General features: G+C 47.6%; 1 protein-coding gene across 2 annotated transcripts in view; it reads right to left on the bottom strand.

Annotated features, from left to right (window-relative positions):
- Positions 1-15,278, bottom strand: part of ITGAM (integrin subunit alpha M) — an 87,136-nt gene extending 71,858 nt beyond the window's left edge. The window contains exons 1-9 of one of the 2 annotated variants that reach the window (XM_010362268.2): positions 15,140-15,278; positions 13,345-13,450; positions 11,127-11,230; positions 10,743-10,813; positions 10,477-10,594; positions 5,592-5,716; positions 4,683-4,828; positions 3,162-3,315; positions 969-1,119 (exon numbers count right to left, since the gene is read on the bottom strand). In XM_010362268.2, coding sequence (XP_010360570.1) covers positions 969-1,119; positions 3,162-3,315; positions 4,683-4,828; positions 5,592-5,716; positions 10,477-10,594; positions 10,743-10,813; positions 11,127-11,230; positions 13,345-13,450; positions 15,140-15,167 — 1,003 coding nt within the window. In that variant the 5' untranslated portion in view covers positions 15,168-15,278. The remainder of the gene's footprint in view (positions 1-968; positions 1,120-3,161; positions 3,316-4,682; positions 4,829-5,591; positions 5,717-10,476; positions 10,595-10,742; positions 10,814-11,126; positions 11,231-13,344; positions 13,451-15,139) is intronic. The other variant, XM_010362269.2, reaches the window with a different exon arrangement.
- Positions 15,279-17,494: the final 2,216 nt, after the last annotated feature.

The following is a 17,494-nucleotide window of genomic DNA, read 5'->3' as shown; positions in this document are numbered from 1 at the left end:
AACTTTCTACATTGAAGAAAGCAGAAGGCTGGGCACGGTGGCTCACGCCTATAATGGGAGGCTGAGATGGGCAGATCACTTGAGATCAGGAGTTAGAGACCAGTCTGGCCAACATGTTGAAACCCCGTCTCTACTAAAAATACAAAAATTAACTGGGCGTGGTGGTATGCACCCGTAATCCCAGCTATTCGGGAGGCAGAGGCAGGAGAATTAACTTGAACCTGGGAGGCAGAGGTTGCGGTGAGCCGAGATCGCACCACTCCACTGCAACCTGGGCAATAGAGCAAGACTCAGTCTCTAAAAAAAGAAAAAGAAAAGAAAAGAAAGCAGAAGAACCTAGAATAGGTACTGAAAACCCAAATGCTTTTGTGGCCAGACAAAAGGAGACCCCGACAGGATCTGTGTCAAGCTGGACAGCATATGTCCCTCTTAGAAGGGTGGCAGCCATTCACCTCCAGCCACTTCCTGCCAAGTGGGAATGTGGTCTTCAAGGTCTTCAAAGTGTCTAATCTTCCAGCTTTTCAAGATAAGCCATAAACCCAGACTGTATATGAAATCCCCCAATTTCTAAATTCCTTTTATTCAACAAACATTTATTGAGCACCTTCTGAGTACCTTCTGAGTACCAGGCACTATTCTAGGCCATTGGGATATAATAGTGAACCAAACAGACGACTGCTGGCAACACATCCAAATTTCTGTTAAAATACTGGGTGGGATTTGACTCCCCCATACTCCAATTTACCAGTCTATAGCCAAGATTTGCAAAATTAGAGGTAAAAGTATGGATTCTTTGACTTCAAAGGAATTGACCAAGTGAGTCTGGGACTGAGAGCTGAAGGAAGTGGAGAGAGTTGATACTGGGGGATACCAAGGGTTAGGAAGGTCTGGATTCTAGAGGGGACTATGTGTTCTGGGGTGGGAGGCTGCCTAAGGAGCTGCTCTGGGAACACAGATGCCTGACTCACCCTCAATTGCAAAGATCTTCTCCTGAAGCTGGTTCTGAATGGTCTTCAGAGCCTCAAAGTTATTCACTTGGAACACGTGATCACGAGGTGGCTTGGATGCAATGGTATTAAGCTCTTGGCGGGATTTCAAACTGCGGAAGGCGTCTCCCACCTGTTACCAAGGAACAGAGGCCAAGTCATGGTCTGAGGGTAGCAGTATCATCTGACAAAGACAATTCTGCAGGAAACTAGTCTGAACTATTATTTATCAAGTGAAGAAATGCATCAGAAAGTCCTTGGGACAGGGTTGCCAGGTATAGTTGGGCAGGTTGTACATTGCACAAGGCACTGTGCTAAGGAAGCAAGTTGGGGCAGAAACCCAGCTGCTGATCCATGTGCTGTGCCACGTCTCCTGGTGTGGAATTGACCTCCCCCTAGAGGAAGGGGAGGCTTTTTCTTTATATGAAGGTATTTCCTACATGCCAAGGCATGTATCCATGGTTATATCGCTTTCTGGGTCACGCAGGTGCTGTCGTAGTTTGGTTACACTGATGATCCTGACTCCTTGCCTCTTCCTGTATCCAGCCTTTTCCCCTAGCGCTCTGCTGTGCCCTCCTGCTCTTGGTGGAGTCATATGCCCACTTCATTACCTCTGGGCTCAGGCATGAGTCTTGCTTTAGCCCATTGTATATAGAGCACCCTTGACATAACTGACTTCATCTTAGAAAAAGGCTCCATTGTATATTTCACAGGGCACTTTGCCAACAAGAATAAGGTTGTTTTAAACAAATTTTTTAAATAGGCCAGGTACGGTGGCTTATTCCTATAATCGCACACTTTGGAAGGCTGAGGCGGTCGAATCACTTGAGGTCAGAAGTTCAAGACCAACCTGGTCAACATAGTGAAACCCCATCTCTACTAAGAATACAAAAAAAAAAAAAAAAAAATTTGCTAGGCATGGTGGTGCATGTCTGTAGTCCCAGCTACTCAGGAGGCTGAGACACAAGAATTGCTTGAACTCGGGAGGTGGAGGTTGCAGTGAGCCAAGATCATGACACTGCACCCCAGCCTGAGCGATAGAGTGAGACTCAGTCTCAAAATAAATAAATAAATAAACAAACAAATAAATAAATAAAATAAACAAATAAAGACTACATCCAACCAGATAAGGACACAAAAAAGCACATTCTTCCCTGTCTGTTCTCACCAGAGGGCTCTGTGACTAGAAGAAATCTAGCCTTCACCAGCTCAAAGCAGCCGCTGGAACTCACACCTCGCAGCTGCTCATGATGAGAGCCTGGCATTTGCCACCAAGGACTCTGCCGCATCAAAGATTCTGCCTTGCAAGAATAATGTGACTAGGACCTTTGGGCCCAGACCAGGAGTCCTTTTCATTCATCCTTTCTCCTCTTTTTCTTCTGATGTCAAACGTTACTTTGTTTGCTGTGGAATGTTTAACCTATAACTTTTATATATTGATTAAGTATACTATTATATACGGTTTGCAGTATTGACTGATTCGTGGGTGGCTTGAGCCAGAGTGTCCAAGTGAACAGGATGCACTAAGGAGAACTGCCTCCTTGGGAATTCCATGCAGCTCGTGGCGTTTGTGATTGAAATAGGATCAACGAAAGGCTGATGTTGCAGAAAGACACAAACCTGCACGGACCTGGTTATCTCTAACCTTGCACCGCTCATGACACCCATGGATGTTATCAAACATGATGCAGAGGCATGAAAAAGCACTTGCAACATCTCCACTGTTCTCTTGCTCCCATTTTCACCATGAGGACATGCCCAGGCTAGCCCTGGAGAATGAGAGCCAGGTTGCCAAAGGGCCAAGTCACCCCAGTGGTTCCACCCAAGGCCATCAGGTCCAGCAGATGACATAGCTGGCAACCCTCAGAAGCAGAGAGAGCCTGGCCAAGATCAGCAGGGCAGCCTACCAACCTGCAGCTAATGACTGAGGAAGGCCATTGAAACCAGAACTCTTGGCCGGCTGACCCACAGGCTTACTTATTATTTTAAGCTGCTGAATTTTGGGATAGTTTATTACACAGCATTGATGTGGCAACAGATAGCTGATACGGTGTATACGAGCTAGCAATAGCTCTCATGTCACTTTGATTTTATTAATATTTGCAAATTGAAGGGAGGATGGATCCACGTAGAAACCCTCCACAGAAGCATCACCCTGAGAGCGGCATTCCATACCCCAATGACGTAGCGAATGACTCCCTCTCTGTCTGCCTCAGGGATGACGTCCTCATATCCCAAGGGATCGCCAAACTTTTCTCCATCTGTGATGACAACCAGGATCTTAAGGGCATTCTTTCGGGCTCCCTGATTGACGTTAAACAGTTCTCGTCTGTGCAGGAAAGAGGAGGGACAAAGTCAAATGCAAGCAGATGACATGCTAATTTTTTTTTTTTTTTTTTTTTTTTAAGAAATAGACACTCACTCTGTTGTCCAGGCTGGAGTGCAGAGACACAATCATAGCTCACTGCAGACTTGGACTCCTGGGTTCAAGCGATTCTCCTGCCTCAGCCTCCTGAGTAGCTGGAACTACAGGCATGTACCACCACACCTGGTTTATTTTTTTAGCTTTTTAGAGATAGAGTCTCACTATGTTGCCAATTGGTCTCAAACTCTTGGACTCATGTGATCCTCCCACCTCAGCCTCCCAAAGTGCTGACATTACAGGTGTGAGCCCCCGCACCTAGCCAGAGATGCTATTAACGTCAGAAAGGAAATGTCAGCAGAGTCCCAGACACAGATACAGCTGGGTGAGGCCTCGGAGGGGCTCCATCTCCCCTGAGACTTAGCACTGAGATGCAACTGCCCCAGGACCTGGAAAAGCAGCAGGGAAGGGAAAGGAAGCCTTCACAGTTTTTGTTTTTATACTTTCGCATAATTTGGATTTTTCAACTGAGTATTATTACTTTTGAATTTTAAAAAACATATATATTTATGGCTGACGCCTGTAATCCCAGCACTATGGGAGGCCGAGTTGGGTGAATCACCTGAGGTCAGGAGTTCAAGACCCGCTTGGTCAACATGGTGAAACCTCATCTCTACTAAAAATACAAAAATTAGCTGATGGTGGTGGTGGGCGCCTGTAATCCCAGCTACTCGGGAGGCTGAGGCAGGAGAATTGCTTGAATCCAGGAGGTGGAAGTTGCACTGAGCTGAGATCAGGCCACTGCACTCCAGCCTACTCCGTCTCAAAAAATAAATAAATAAATATACACACACACACACACACACACACACACACACATACATATATACACACACACACTTAATTGACCTTCAGGAAACCTCTCCCAGAGCGCTGCACCAGCTCCCCAGCCCCTCTAGGACTCTACAGTGCTTCTTGTACTTCTGTCCCAACCCCATCCTTGCCTCTACACACACCCCAAAATCAGAGCGAACTTCCCAAAATGAGACATGGTGATGTCTCACCACGGGCTATAAAGCCGCCTTTGGTTCCCTGGCCTGAGCCGATCTTTCTACCCTCCCTCCAGACACTTTTTCTCACTTCCCCACTCCACTCCCACCTTTCACTCATGACTTGTTCTTTGATGAATACACCACGCACAGCCCCTCCTCCCCACCTCTGCCCGTGGGGAAGCATCCTCTACCACGCCTGTCTGAACGGCTCCCTTCATCCATTAAAGCCCAACTAAAAGTGTCTCCTCCTCCCTCCATCCTAAGCGAAAAAGGGAAGCTTACACCACTTTGCGGATGGCCGTGGCCGTGTGTGTCCGCCCAAACAGCTGCGTTATTGACTTCACCAGTGATCTCGGGTTAGGGTTGCCCTGGAACTCTTTGAAGGTAAAATGAGTCCAGAATTCTTCGGAGTACTGCATCAAAGAGAACTGCGGAGGGGGTGGCTGGTGTGATGCTGGAGAAGGTGCCCCCACCTCTCAGACATCTCCCAGCAAGCTCCACAAAGATCTTAAACACTCCAGTCTCCAAATTCCTCCTCTGTACTGCCCCTAATCCCCTGCCTCACCAGGACAGAGAGCTGCCAGCAGCTCCCATCTCTCCTCAATACTAGAAGATGGCCAGCGGCCAGGAGCAGTGGCTCACACCTGTAATCCCAGCACTTTGGGAGGCCGAGATGGGTGGATCACCTGGGGTCAGGAGTTCGAGACCAGCCTGGCCAACATGGTGAAACCCCATTTCTACTAAAAATACAAAAACTAGCCAGGCGTGGTGGCAAGTGCCTGTAATCCCTGCTACTTGGGAGGCTGAGACAAGAGAATTGCTTGAACCCGGGAGGCGGAGGTTGCAGTGAGCCGAGATTGCGCCGCTGCACTCTAGCCTGAGAGATGGAGCAAGACTCTGTCTCAAAAAAATAAGAAATAAAAATGAAAATAGAACTCAGCCAGCAATGACATGTGGGCTTCATCTGCCATGCCAACCCTTAACAATTAGAGCTGCCCGCTTTATAAAAGGCTGAAAGAATGCTGAGACTGCATCCAACAGAGCAGAAAAGAGACTCAGGAAGGCAAACCACAATCGATTGTCAATTTGGCAATGTCTGCAGTTGAACTGGGAGGAGAACGTGGTGGCCCAGTTGCCATGTATCTTCCAGCCCTGTGTGGGCTCTTCCCTAACCTACCCATGGGCCCTCACCAAGGTTTTGGACTTTTTTAATTGCTCCATCATGATCGAGACAAACTCCTTCATCTGCTGAAATTCATGTGGGTTGATGCTACCAGAGCCGTCAATCAAGAAGGCGATGTCCTGTTCAGGACACCCTGAGGAAGGGGAAAAAGAGTATGAATCAAGTAATTTGACACTTGGTGTTTTGGGCTTTTTTGTATGTCAGCTCTCTGCTGAACAATGAGAATATAGGCCCCCGTCTCTATAAAATACATATATATGTTATATAATATATACATAAACATATATATTATAGAGATGGGGTCTCTATAATATATATATAATATAACATATATGTTAAAAATTAGCCGGGCACAGTGGCACACACCTGTAGTCCCAGCTCCTCAGGAGGCTGAGACTGGGGCATCACTTCAGCCCAAAAGGTTGAGGCTGCAGTGAGCTATGATCACGCCATTGCACTCCAGCCTGGGCCACAGAGAAAGACCCTGTCTCTAAAAAATAAATAAGTAAGTAAACAAACAAGGACAAAGTAGTATGGAAATTTTTTGTTAATTCTGCCCAAGGGAATCAGGGTACGTGGTGATGTTTGACTGGATCTTGAAGAACAGAAAATAACTTGCCCAGCTGGGCACAGTGGCTCACACCTGTAATCCCAGCACTTTGGGAGGCTGAGGCAGGTGGATCACTTGAGATCAGGAATTCGAGACCAGCCTGGCTGACATGGTGAAACCCCATCTCTATTAAAAATACAAAAAGTTGCTGAGATCGCACCACTGCACTCCAGCCTGGGTCACAGAGCAAGACAAGAAAGAAAGAAAAGAAAGAAGAAAGAAAGGAAAAAAGAAAGGAAGAAAGGAAGAAGGAAGGAAGGAAGGATTTGCCAGATATACAAAAGGAATAGATTCTAGAAAAGAGAATGGCACACACACATAAAGCGATGTGGAATGTGCTCCTCTGCCTTCTACCCCATCCCCAAATCCACTTTCTACCCATCGCCACTCAGCTCTGTGGCCTGGGAGGTCAACCTGCAGGGACCCCATCACCAGGACTCTGTTGCCCTCTGGATTCCCATTGGATTTGGTGGATGAGGGGGCTCAACAGAAGACTGGAGGGAGGAGGACAGTGAGGTCCGGGTGTTCTCCCATTGAGGTTGCTTGGGGACAGCTATGTCCTTCACAAAAGACCAACTGTTCCTCAGAAGGAGGCCAGCCCCACATGACTCTCTCCGGACCCTCGTGAGCTCTTCCTCCCCTCAACCCATAAGCCCAGGGGTGAAAACAGACCTGCTTGCCCAAGGCTTGCAAAGTCCCTGATGGCTCCCTTAGAACTCTCACAGTTTTATAATTACTCCCTTTATAAATAAACCCCCCTCTTTGTAAATAAATCTTACTGAAACTGCCTTTGCAAAATTATGGCTGAGACAGTGGAAGAGATCTAAACTAACCGACTCCATGTTGTTTCTAACCTCCAAGCTGTCCGTGTTCATTCCTGGGTGTAGGCTGAACTAACTTTGGGAGAAACTTAGTTTATAGTTTATAGTTTAAACAAAGATCATAACAGCCCTTTTCCAAAGCAGACCTCCTTCTTTTCTTGCCTGGGGACTAGACTGCCTTTGTAGGACTAACATTAGTCACAAGATTAGAAATTATGGTTTAGGAGTCATGCAGCTGGAGGCTACAAGATTCTGACCCTCCCTAAACTGCTCCTAAAATCAGCACTTGAGATATTTTGCAGACCTTGGACTTGATGGATCAGCTGGCACCGCCCAGATCAATAAACTGGCTCATGTGATCATGTGCCCCCCATCCAGGAACCGACTGAACGCAAGAAGACAGCTCCAATTCCCAATGATTTCATCCCTGACCAATCAGTACTCCTGGCTCACTGGCTCCCCGCACCCACCAAGTTATCCTTAAAAACTCTGCTCCCCAAATGTTCAGGGAGACTGATTTCAGTTGATAATAAAACTCTGGTCCCCTGCACAGCCGGCTCTGTGTGAATTATTCTTTCTCTATTGCAATTCTGCTGTCTTGATGAATCGGCTCTGTCTAGGCAGCAGGCTAGGAGAACCCCTTAGGCAGTTACATTACTGGAATGTGCTTTTGGTCCCAGCTGAGACTCCTACTGATACATGGGACAAGGGCCTAAAAAGGATTCTGGCAGAATCCAGGAATGCCGTTCGATAGAAACAGCACTACAGGGGCAAACATATGTGATGGCAATGGAAACCCAGCAGTGGCATCAAGCAAAGAACAGCAGGCAAGGGCCTCTCTACTCCAATAAGGAGTTTGACTTTATCTGTAGGCAATGGGGAGCCATGGAAGGTTCTTAGAAAAGGAAGTGAGATGATTTGTTTTGTATTTTAGAAAGACTGGCGGGGCACAGTGGCTCATGCCTGTAACCCCAGCACTTTGGGAGGCCTCCTGAATAATTAAGACCACAAGCACATGCCACCATACCTGGCTGATTGTTTTTTTTGTTTTTTTGTTTTTTTTTTTTTTGTTTGTTTTGTTTTTTTTTTTTTTTTTTGTAGAGATAGTGTCTTATTATGTTGTCTAGGCTGGTCTCAAACTCCTGGCCTCAAACAATGCTCCTAACTTGGCCTCCCAAAGTGCTGGGACTACAGGTGTGAGCTACCACACCCTTTCGAATTTTGAACCAAGTGAATGTGTTATATATTTTTTAATAAATGAAAACATTTTTAAATAAGTAGTCTTGAACCCTGAGAGTGAGGTCTAAAGAGGTAGAGGTGTTAGCTGAAGCCACAGAACTGGGTGATTTCAGGAAAGAAGAACACGTGAGTGAAAAGAGAACCCAGAACCCAGTGCCCCTAGGTGGAGAGGGAGGTGGAGGCCAGCCGGGGGTGAAGAGAATGCACTCAGGAAGTTTGGGTGGTGAAGGTGGGGAGAGATGGCAGGAGATGAGGAGGAGATTGGAAGAGAGAAGATCATTTTCATGGCTATCAATTGTGGTGGTTGATCGTTTTTCAGATACAGGTAGAATGAGAATGTTTACAGTCAGAGGAAGGGAGAAGTTAAATGTCCTAGAGTGATTCAAGAGATGCTGGGCCAGGCACAGTGGCTCACACCTGTGATCCCAGCACTGTGGGAGGCTGAGATGGGAAGATCTCTTGAGCCCAGGAATTTGAGACTAGCCTGGGCAACAAGGTGAAACCCTATCTCTACAAAAAATACAAAAATCAGTGTATGCACACCTGTGATCCCAGCTACTCCAGAGGCTGAGGCACAAGAATTTCTTGAGCCTGGGAGGCAGAGGCTGCAGTGAGCTGAGATTGTGCCACTGCACTCCAGCTTGGGTGACAGAGCAAGACCCTGTCTCAAAAAGAAAAAGGAAAGAAAAAGAAAAAAGGAAGACAGGTGATCACCTTAGTTGGTACATGAGAGACTCTCAAAAGTCCAGATGGAAGAATTTAGTCATAGAACGGAGGAGACACAGGTCTTCCTCTAAAACCACTGAGTCACTGCCAGGAGTGCTGTCATTATGGAAATTTGAGAAAAAGGAGAAAGTGCAGTGTTATAGCTCCTTCAGAATTTGTCTAACAAATTCCAGTGAAGACTGGAAAACTGTTTATTAAAATAAAATAAGAGAAGGGGAAAGTGGAGGGAGTCCATGCCTGAAGCTTTTGTTTTCTCTGTGGAGAAAGGAGGATTATCTGTGGAGGGTGAAGGATAGAGTAACAGGGCTTGAGAAAGAAAAAAAAGAAAAACATGCAAGGGAGAAACATTCGCCTATGGTGCCAGAATCAACATGAAGACAAGCAAAAAGATGGCAGAGCCATTGGACAAAGCAGTGGGAAAAAGCAGCTGGAAAGATCCATGCACCCTGACCAGGCACGGTGGCTCATGCCCACCATTCATTCCCTGGCTCATTCCCAGCACTTTGGGAAGCCGAGGTGGGCAGATCACTGGAGCTCAGGAGTTCAAGACCAGCCTGGCCAACATGGTGAAATCCCATGTCTGCTAAAAATAACAAAAATTAGTCCGGCGTGGTGGCGGGCACCTGTAATCCCAGCTACTTGGGAAGATGGGGCAGGAGAATCGCTTGAACCCTGGAGACAGAGGTTGCAGTAAGCCGAGATAGTGCCACTGCACTCCAGCCTGGGTGACAGAGCGAGATTCTGCCTCAAAAAAAAAAAAAAAAAAGGTCCATACAGTCGCTCAGAATCTCAATCAATGGAGGTTTGGGGAACAGGGGTCTGGAAGGCAGCCCCCCAAGATGGTTCCCAAAATTCCCACCTCCTGCCAATGACACCTTGCGCCATTCCCTCCTCTGCAGTGTGACCTGGACTTATTTTTTAAAGATAGGGTCTTGCTCTGTCAGCCAGGCTGGCGTACAATGGTGCAATCATAGCTTACTGCAGCTTCAACTTCCCAGGCTCGAGTGACCCTCCTGAGTAGCTGGAACTACAGGTGTGTGCCACCACACCTAGCTAATTTTTTTATTTATTTATTTATTTTTTTTTTTTGTAGAGACAGGAGTCTCCCTATGTTGTCCAGGCTTGTCTTGAACTCCTGGCCTCAAGCAATCTTCCCATCTTGGCCTCCAAATAGCTAAGACTACAGGTGGTCATCACCACACTCAGCTAATTTTTTTTCTTTTTTTTAGCGACAGGGTCTCGCTACATTGCCCGGGCTGATCTCAAACTCCTGGGCTCCCAAAGTGTTGGGATTGCAGGTGTGAGCCACTGTGCCTAGCCAAGGAGTTTTCCTGAAGTACAAGACCCTAGCACCTCCTTAGCCTCCCTCTCCAATGGGACCCACTTCCCCTACCCTTCTGCACCCAGAGCCTAGACCTTGAGCAGATGTCACCTCAGTCCTGCCCCCTCCCCTGGTCTTTTGCTGCCCATCTGTTCCCTCTGCCAAATGCAACCCACCTCGGAGGGTCCCTGGGAACTTCTGGGGCTGCTGCCGTAGGTTGGATCCGAACAGGAAGCAGAGCCCTTTCACATACGTGTTCTCACTGCAAATCTGGTGCATGGTGGGGCCACAGGCCTAGGGGGCAGGAGCCAGTGGAAGGGGCTGCCCCTGCCTCCTGTCCTTGTACCCCAGCACCTCCACCCTCCACAAGACCCGCTGCCCCACCATGCATGGGCCCCCAAACACCCCCATTAGGATGCTCCTCTGATCCAGGGCCACTCACCAGCAGCTGGGGGGGGCTGGTGGTGGCTGCCAGAGACAGGCCCAGGGACATGTTCACGGCCTCCACGGGGACTGCGGGGACAGATATGGGCAAGGTTACCCTCAGGGGGGACAGAGAAGGCTGTGGAAGAGCTGGGCAGGGATCACCTCCATGCGGGAGACAAGGAGGTCTGACAGTGAAGGGGGATCCTAGATCTTGGGAAAGAAAGGAACATGGAGGGATTGCCTGGGGGTGTCTAGGGGAGAGACTGCAGGCAGAGGAGAGGGTAGGGAGGCAGCCACCTGTGCCCCCACCACAGATCCTCCAGGACACAGGAGTGCCTGGCAAGTCCCTATGTGTTCACAGGGGGAATCCCAGTCCCAGCCCGGCGGGGCGGTGACTCACTCTGCAGGCGGATGGGCTCGCATAAGCCTATGCTGTAATCACACTGGTAGAGGCTGCCCGTTTGGTTGGCAGCCACTATCTCCTGGGGGGCTCCAACCACCACCCTGTGGGGAGAAGTGGAAATAGAGAAAACTCCGCCATGTGGGGAGAGAAGGAGACCACAGAAGAAGTTCTGCCACCCAGAGGAAGGTGGGGGCCCGTACCTGGATTCCTGAATTCCCATGACTAGGAGGAAGAATTAGAAAAGAAAAAAAATGGGAAAATGTTAAGACTCAGAATGAGAAAAGGTCTTCCTAAGAATGACACAAAAACCAGAAGTCATGTAAAAATAGGGCCAGGCGCGGTGGCTCATGCTTGTAATCCCAGCACTTTGGGAGGCCGAGGGGAGCAGATTGCCTGAGCTCAGGAGTTCAAGATCAGCCTGGGCAACATGGTGAAACTCCGTCTTTACTAAAAATACAAAAAATTAGCCAGGTGTGGTGGTGCGTACCTGTGATCCCAGCTAAACGGGAGGCTGAGGCAAGAGAATTGCTTGAGCCCGGGAGGCAGAGGTTGCAGTGAGCCGAAATAGCACCACTGCACTCCAGCCTGGGCGACAGGGCAAGACTCTGTCCCAAAAAATAAATGAATAAATTTTAAAAGTAAAAATAGGTCAATTCAAGCTGGGCACCATGGCTCATGCCTGTAATCCCAGCACTTTGGGAGGCCAAGGCAGGTGAATCACCTGAGCTCAGGAGTTCAAGATCAACCTGGCCAACATGGTGAAACCCCGTCTCTACAAAAATACAAAAATTAGCTGGGCATGGTGGCAGGAGCCTGTAATCCCAGCTACTCAGGAGGCTGAGGCAGGAGAATTGCTTGAACCCAGGAGGCGGAAGTTGCAGTGAGCCAAGATCGTGCCACTGCACTCCAGCCTGGGCGACAGAGCGAGTCTCTAAAATAAATAAATAAATAAATAAATAAATAAATAAATAAATAAAACAGTCAATTATAGTACCTCCAAATGTATGGCATGCAATGCAAGCATAACATGGAATTAATGGACTTATCTGGTCAAATTGCCAGGCTGCATTATGGGAGATAAAGCAAAGAGCAGAGAACAGCCCCCTCCTTCTGGAAAGGTACTATCACCTCCACAAATACTATTTCTGTAAAGGTAAATGTTTTAGGCTTCGGGGTGCATACAGTCTCTATCACAGCTCCTGAATTCTGCTATTACAGCTCAAAAGTGGCCATAGCCAGGCACAGTGGTTTATGCCTATCATCCCAGCAAGTTGGGAGGCCCAAGCAAGAGGATGACTTGAGGCCAGGAGTTTGAGACCAGATTGGGCAACAGAGTGAGACCTCGTCTATACAAAAAAATCAAAAAATTCGCTAGGTGTGGTGGCACATGCCTGTAGTCCCAGCTACTCGGTAGGGTAAGCTGGGAGGATTGCTTGAGCCCAGGAGTTTGAGTCTACAGTGAGCTATGACTGCACCAGTGCACTCCAGGCTGAGTGACAGAGCAAGACCATGTCAGAAAGGAAAGAAATAAAGGAAAGAAGGAGGGAAGGAGGGAAGGAGGGAAGGAGGGAAGGAGGGAAGGAGGAAGGAAGGAAGGAAGGAAGGAAGGAAGGAAGGAAGGAAGGAAGGAAGGAAGGAAGGAAGGAAGGAAGGAAGGAAGGAAAGTAGGGAGGGAGGGAAGGAAGGGAGAGAAGGGCGGTAGGGAAGGGAGGGAAGGAGGGAAAGAGGGAAAGAGGGAAGCAGGGAATGAGAGAGGGCGGGAGGGAGGTAGGAAGGAAGGGAGGGAGGGAGGCGGGGGGCAATAAACAGTAAGTGACAAGTGAACGGGGTTGTTTTCAATAAAATTTTTTCACAAAAATAGGCAGCAGTCTGCAGGCAGGCCTTAATTGCAGTACATGGTGTGTTGGCTGAGGGAGGGAATGTGTATGTGTTATGTACACACAGGGTCTCCCCGAAGGAACACACAAGAAACCATTTGTGAGGTCCCTCCTGGGAAGGGAACTGGGGGAAGGGAGTGAGGAAGAGAGTTTTACTCTTATACTCTTTTGCATCTTTTGAATTTAGAACACTGTAAATTCAAAAGATAAATTTATTGTATCTTTTGAATTGATTTATCTATTCAAAAAAATCACTCAATGAAATCACTGATTTTTTTCAGGTATGTAAGTCTTGGAGAGAAAGCACTGAGAAAGGGGGCTCCATCTGAGGGTCTCACCTGGATCCCTGAAGCTGGACCACGCTCTGCCCGAAGCCCTTTGCGTTCTCTTGGAAGGTCATTGCGTTTTCAGTGTCCAGGTTGAACCCATGACATAAGGTCAAGGCTAAAGGGAGAATGGGGGAAAAGTGAAGCAGAGGAAAGTAGCATGCCAGCCGGGGACAGGGGCACACGTCTGTAGTCCTAGCACTTTGGAAGGCTGAGGCAGGAGGATCACTTGAGCCCAGGAACTTGAGGCTGCAGTGAGCCCTGATTGTGCCACTGCACTCCAGCCTGGGCAACAGAGAGATAATCCTATCTCAAAATAAAACACATACACACACACACACACACACACACACACACACACACACACACACACACAAAATAATAATAATAATTTAAAAGAAAGCAATGGCTGGCCGTGGTGGCTCACGCTTGCTATCCCAATAATTTAAGAGGCTGATATGGAAGCATCACCTGGGCTCAGGAGTTTAACACCAGCCTAGGCAATACAGTGAGACCCCCATCTCTACAAAAAATAAAAAATTAGCCAGGTGTAGTGGTACGTGCGTGTAGTCCCAGCTACTTAGGAGGCTGAGGTGGGAGGATTGCTTGAACCCAGGAGGTCAAGGCTGCAGTGAACCATGATCATGCCACTGAACTCCAGCCTGGGCAACAGAGCAAAACCCTGTATCAAAAAAAAAAAAAAAAAAAAAAAAAGAGATAGCAGCATGTCTTCCTGCTCCATTCCCTTTCCCGTCCATTCGGTCACCCTAACTAACCCAGCATCCAGATGTCTGCCTCTCCGGTACAGCTCTGATAGCCTGGGGCAGGGATTAACACACTTTTTCTATAACAGCCAGATAGTAAATTTTAGGTTTTGCAGGCCAAGAGGCTGATAGAATATGTTGCACAAGTACTCATACAACAAGACAGAAAATACTTTTCCACAAATTTGTCATTAGGGAAATTCCAAACGTAATGATTAAGTACAATTTGTTTGTAATACAGGTTTATGAATGGGACAAATAGAATTCTATCATCAAATTGATTGTCAGTGTTCATCTTCAACCTCTGGCTGGCAGGTTGTGCAGAAACAGGTGGTGGGCCATATCGGGCCCCCAGGCCACTGTTTGCTGACTCCTGACCTAAGAACCGCCGTCATGGGGTACATCCAGTCCCGCTCTGAATTCCAGCCTCCCTTCTGAGCACCCAAATGGTCTCTTCCCCCAGTGTCACCACAATGATGGTTTGCCCAACAGTGAAGTTTCTATGCATTCTCAATTCGATAATTTCCTTCCTATGCAGCTCTCAAGCATTTCCTTCCCTTTTGTGGAGAATTTCATTTTCCACAACATATAAGCATAAAAGGAAACAAACTCAAATCGTTTTGATTCATCAGTCATTCAACAAACACTTGCACCCGGCTCCTTGGAAAAGGGAACCGGAGGCAAATTGGAGATGGTGAGAGGGGATCCAGGAGGAAGTACTCAGGAAAGGGGTCTCACACCTGCTGTGCACCCTAGGCCATGTCACTTCTCCTCTCTGGGCCTCCGTCTCCTCATCTGTGAAGCAAGGGGACCAACCAAGCAGCCTTGCACAGTCCATGAATGTGGTCATTCATCAAGGCTTCCCTGGCCAGCCTGTCTGGGTCTAGCTGTTCTCCCTGCTTCTTCTTGAACACTTTCTCCTTCCCCAAATCCCCTTTGCCTCTCCCCAGACTGAATCCTACATACTCTGGGCCGTCTCTTTATGACAGACCCAAAAGTTCCCCTCCTCCCCACCCAGAGTCCCCCGCCCCACCCCCATGCACCTGTTAACAGAAGGACTCTGAGAGCCATGGCTGGAAGGAGTCAGAACCTGGAAGGAGGTGAACCAGGGGTTGCAGGCGCCACTGAGGAACCCCAAGGAAGCCACCGAAGCAAGGAAGGGCAGAAAAGGAGAAGTAGGAGGCAGAAGTCTATTAGAGATTCAAAGGAAGAGGGCGGAGGCTCAGTGAGCACACAGCCCTGCCTGGTCTTCCTCCCAGTCCTCCCAGGACTGCCCACAGCCTGCCCACCCTTCCTCCCCAGCTTCCTGGCTCAAACCATCAAAGTCACTACCACTGTCCAAAAGGTGCCATTTGTCACACACTCGTTTCTTTAGTTGGCCAAAGCATATGAACAAGCTGAATAGACTTAGCCTGCCTCCTGGAATTCATGTTCTAAACATTAATACGGGCCAGGTGCAGTGGCTCACGCCTGTAATGCCAGCATTTTGGGAGGCCAAGGCAGGAGGATTGCTTAAGCCTGGGAGTTTGAAACCAGCCTGGGCAATATAGAGAGACCCTGTCTCTACAAAAAAATATTTTTAATTAGCTGGGCACGGTAGTGCGCACCTGTATTCTCTGCTACTCGAGAGGCTGAGGTGGGAGAATCACTTGAGCCTGAGGTCCAGGCTGCAGTGAGCTATGATCATACCACTGAACTCCAGCCTGGGCAACATAGGGAGACCCCGTCTCTACAAAAAAATACATTTAAAAAATTAGCTAGGCATGGTGGCACACGTCTGTAGTCCTAGCTACTCAGGAGGCTGAGGCAGGAGGATTGTTTGAGCCCAGGAGTTTGAGACTGCAATGAGCCTCAATAATGCCACTGCACTCCAGCCCAGGTGACAGAGTGAGACCTTGTCTCAAAATAAATAAATAAATAAATAAGCAAACATTAATACAGATCAAACAAGTGTAGGAGGTCAAACTCTGTGTCTTCCTGGAAACACACTTTGCAAAATGTCCCTCCTTCAGCCCATGGAAATGGGAGCGCCCTTCAGCCAGAGCTGTCCTCATTTGTAGCCATCAACAAGGACAACTCAAGTACAGGCATACCTTGTGCTTTTTAAATATTATTTTGTATTTTGTGCTTTTTTTAGAAACAGAGTGTAGCTCTGCTGCCCAGGCTGGAGTGCAGTGGTATAATCACAGCTCACTGCAGCTTCAATTAACCTCCTGGGCTCAAGTGATCCTCCTACCTCAGCCTTCTGAGTAGCTGGGACTACAGGCACATGCCATGGCCAACTAATTTTTTTTTTTTTTTTTTTTTTTGTAGAGACAAGATCTTGCTATGTTGTTCAGGCTGTTCTCAACCTCCTGGACTCAAGTGATTCTCCTTCCTCAGCCTCCCAAAGTGCTGAGATTACAGGTGTGAGCGACTGCATCCAGCTTATTTTGTGTGTGTGTTTTTTTTGTTTTTGTTTTTTTTTAAAAAAGGCTCAAGCTCTTCACCCAAGAATTTTCACTACTAGTAATGTATCCTAAGAAATAGTTAAGAAGTATAGTCAAAAGTATATGTACAAGCTTGGCTGAGCTCGGTGGCTCATGCCTATAATCCTAGCATTTTGGGAGGCCAAGACGGGTAGATTACTTGAGGTCAGCAATTGAAACCAGTCTGCCCAACATCGTGAAACCTCACCTCTACTAAAAGGACAAAAAAATTAGCCAGGCGTGGTGGCAGGCACCTATAATCCCACCTGGGAGGCTGAGGCAGGAGAATCGCTTGAACCCTGGAGGTGGAGTTGCAGTAAGCAGAGATTGTGCCACTGCACTCCAGCCTAGGCAACAGAGCAAGACTCTATCTCCAAAAAAAAAAGCAAGATATATATGGTTCAATGATACTTCACTCTGTCATATATCCTTACCCTCCCCTGTGTCTGTCACTTTTAATTCTGTTTTCAAAGGCACAGGAAAATAGGTATCCTTCCACACATACATGGAACACAGACCTCACCTTTATGTGACCGCCAATGTGATTCTCAAGCCAACGATTTTTTCACTCTTTCTCAACACTTTTTTTTTTTTGAGACAGAGTCTTCCTCTGTCACCCAGGCTGGAGTGCAGTGGCGTGATCTCAGCTCGCTGCAACCTCTGCCTCCCGGGTTCAAGTGATTCTCCTGCCTCAGCCTCCCAAGTAGCTGGGATTACAACAGGCATGTGCCACCACACCCAGCTAATTTTTTGCATTTTCAGTGGAGACAGGTTTTCACCATTCAACACATTTTCTTTTGCCTCTAGTTCTACTTTCTTGATAACTAGATGGGAAAAAATGCTTGCTGGCTGGAAAAAAAAAAAAGCAATTAAAATTATGTACATTTGGTTAAAAATTATGTTTATAATTTTTATATCTAGCCAGGTATG

This window comes from Rhinopithecus roxellana, chromosome 20 (genome assembly GCF_007565055.1).
Source record: "Rhinopithecus roxellana isolate Shanxi Qingling chromosome 20, ASM756505v1, whole genome shotgun sequence".
In the NCBI taxonomy this organism is placed as follows: domain Eukaryota; kingdom Metazoa; phylum Chordata; class Mammalia; order Primates; family Cercopithecidae; genus Rhinopithecus; species Rhinopithecus roxellana.
The sequence above is the reverse complement of the archived record's forward strand: the minus strand, read 5'-3'. Positions and strand labels throughout refer to the sequence as shown.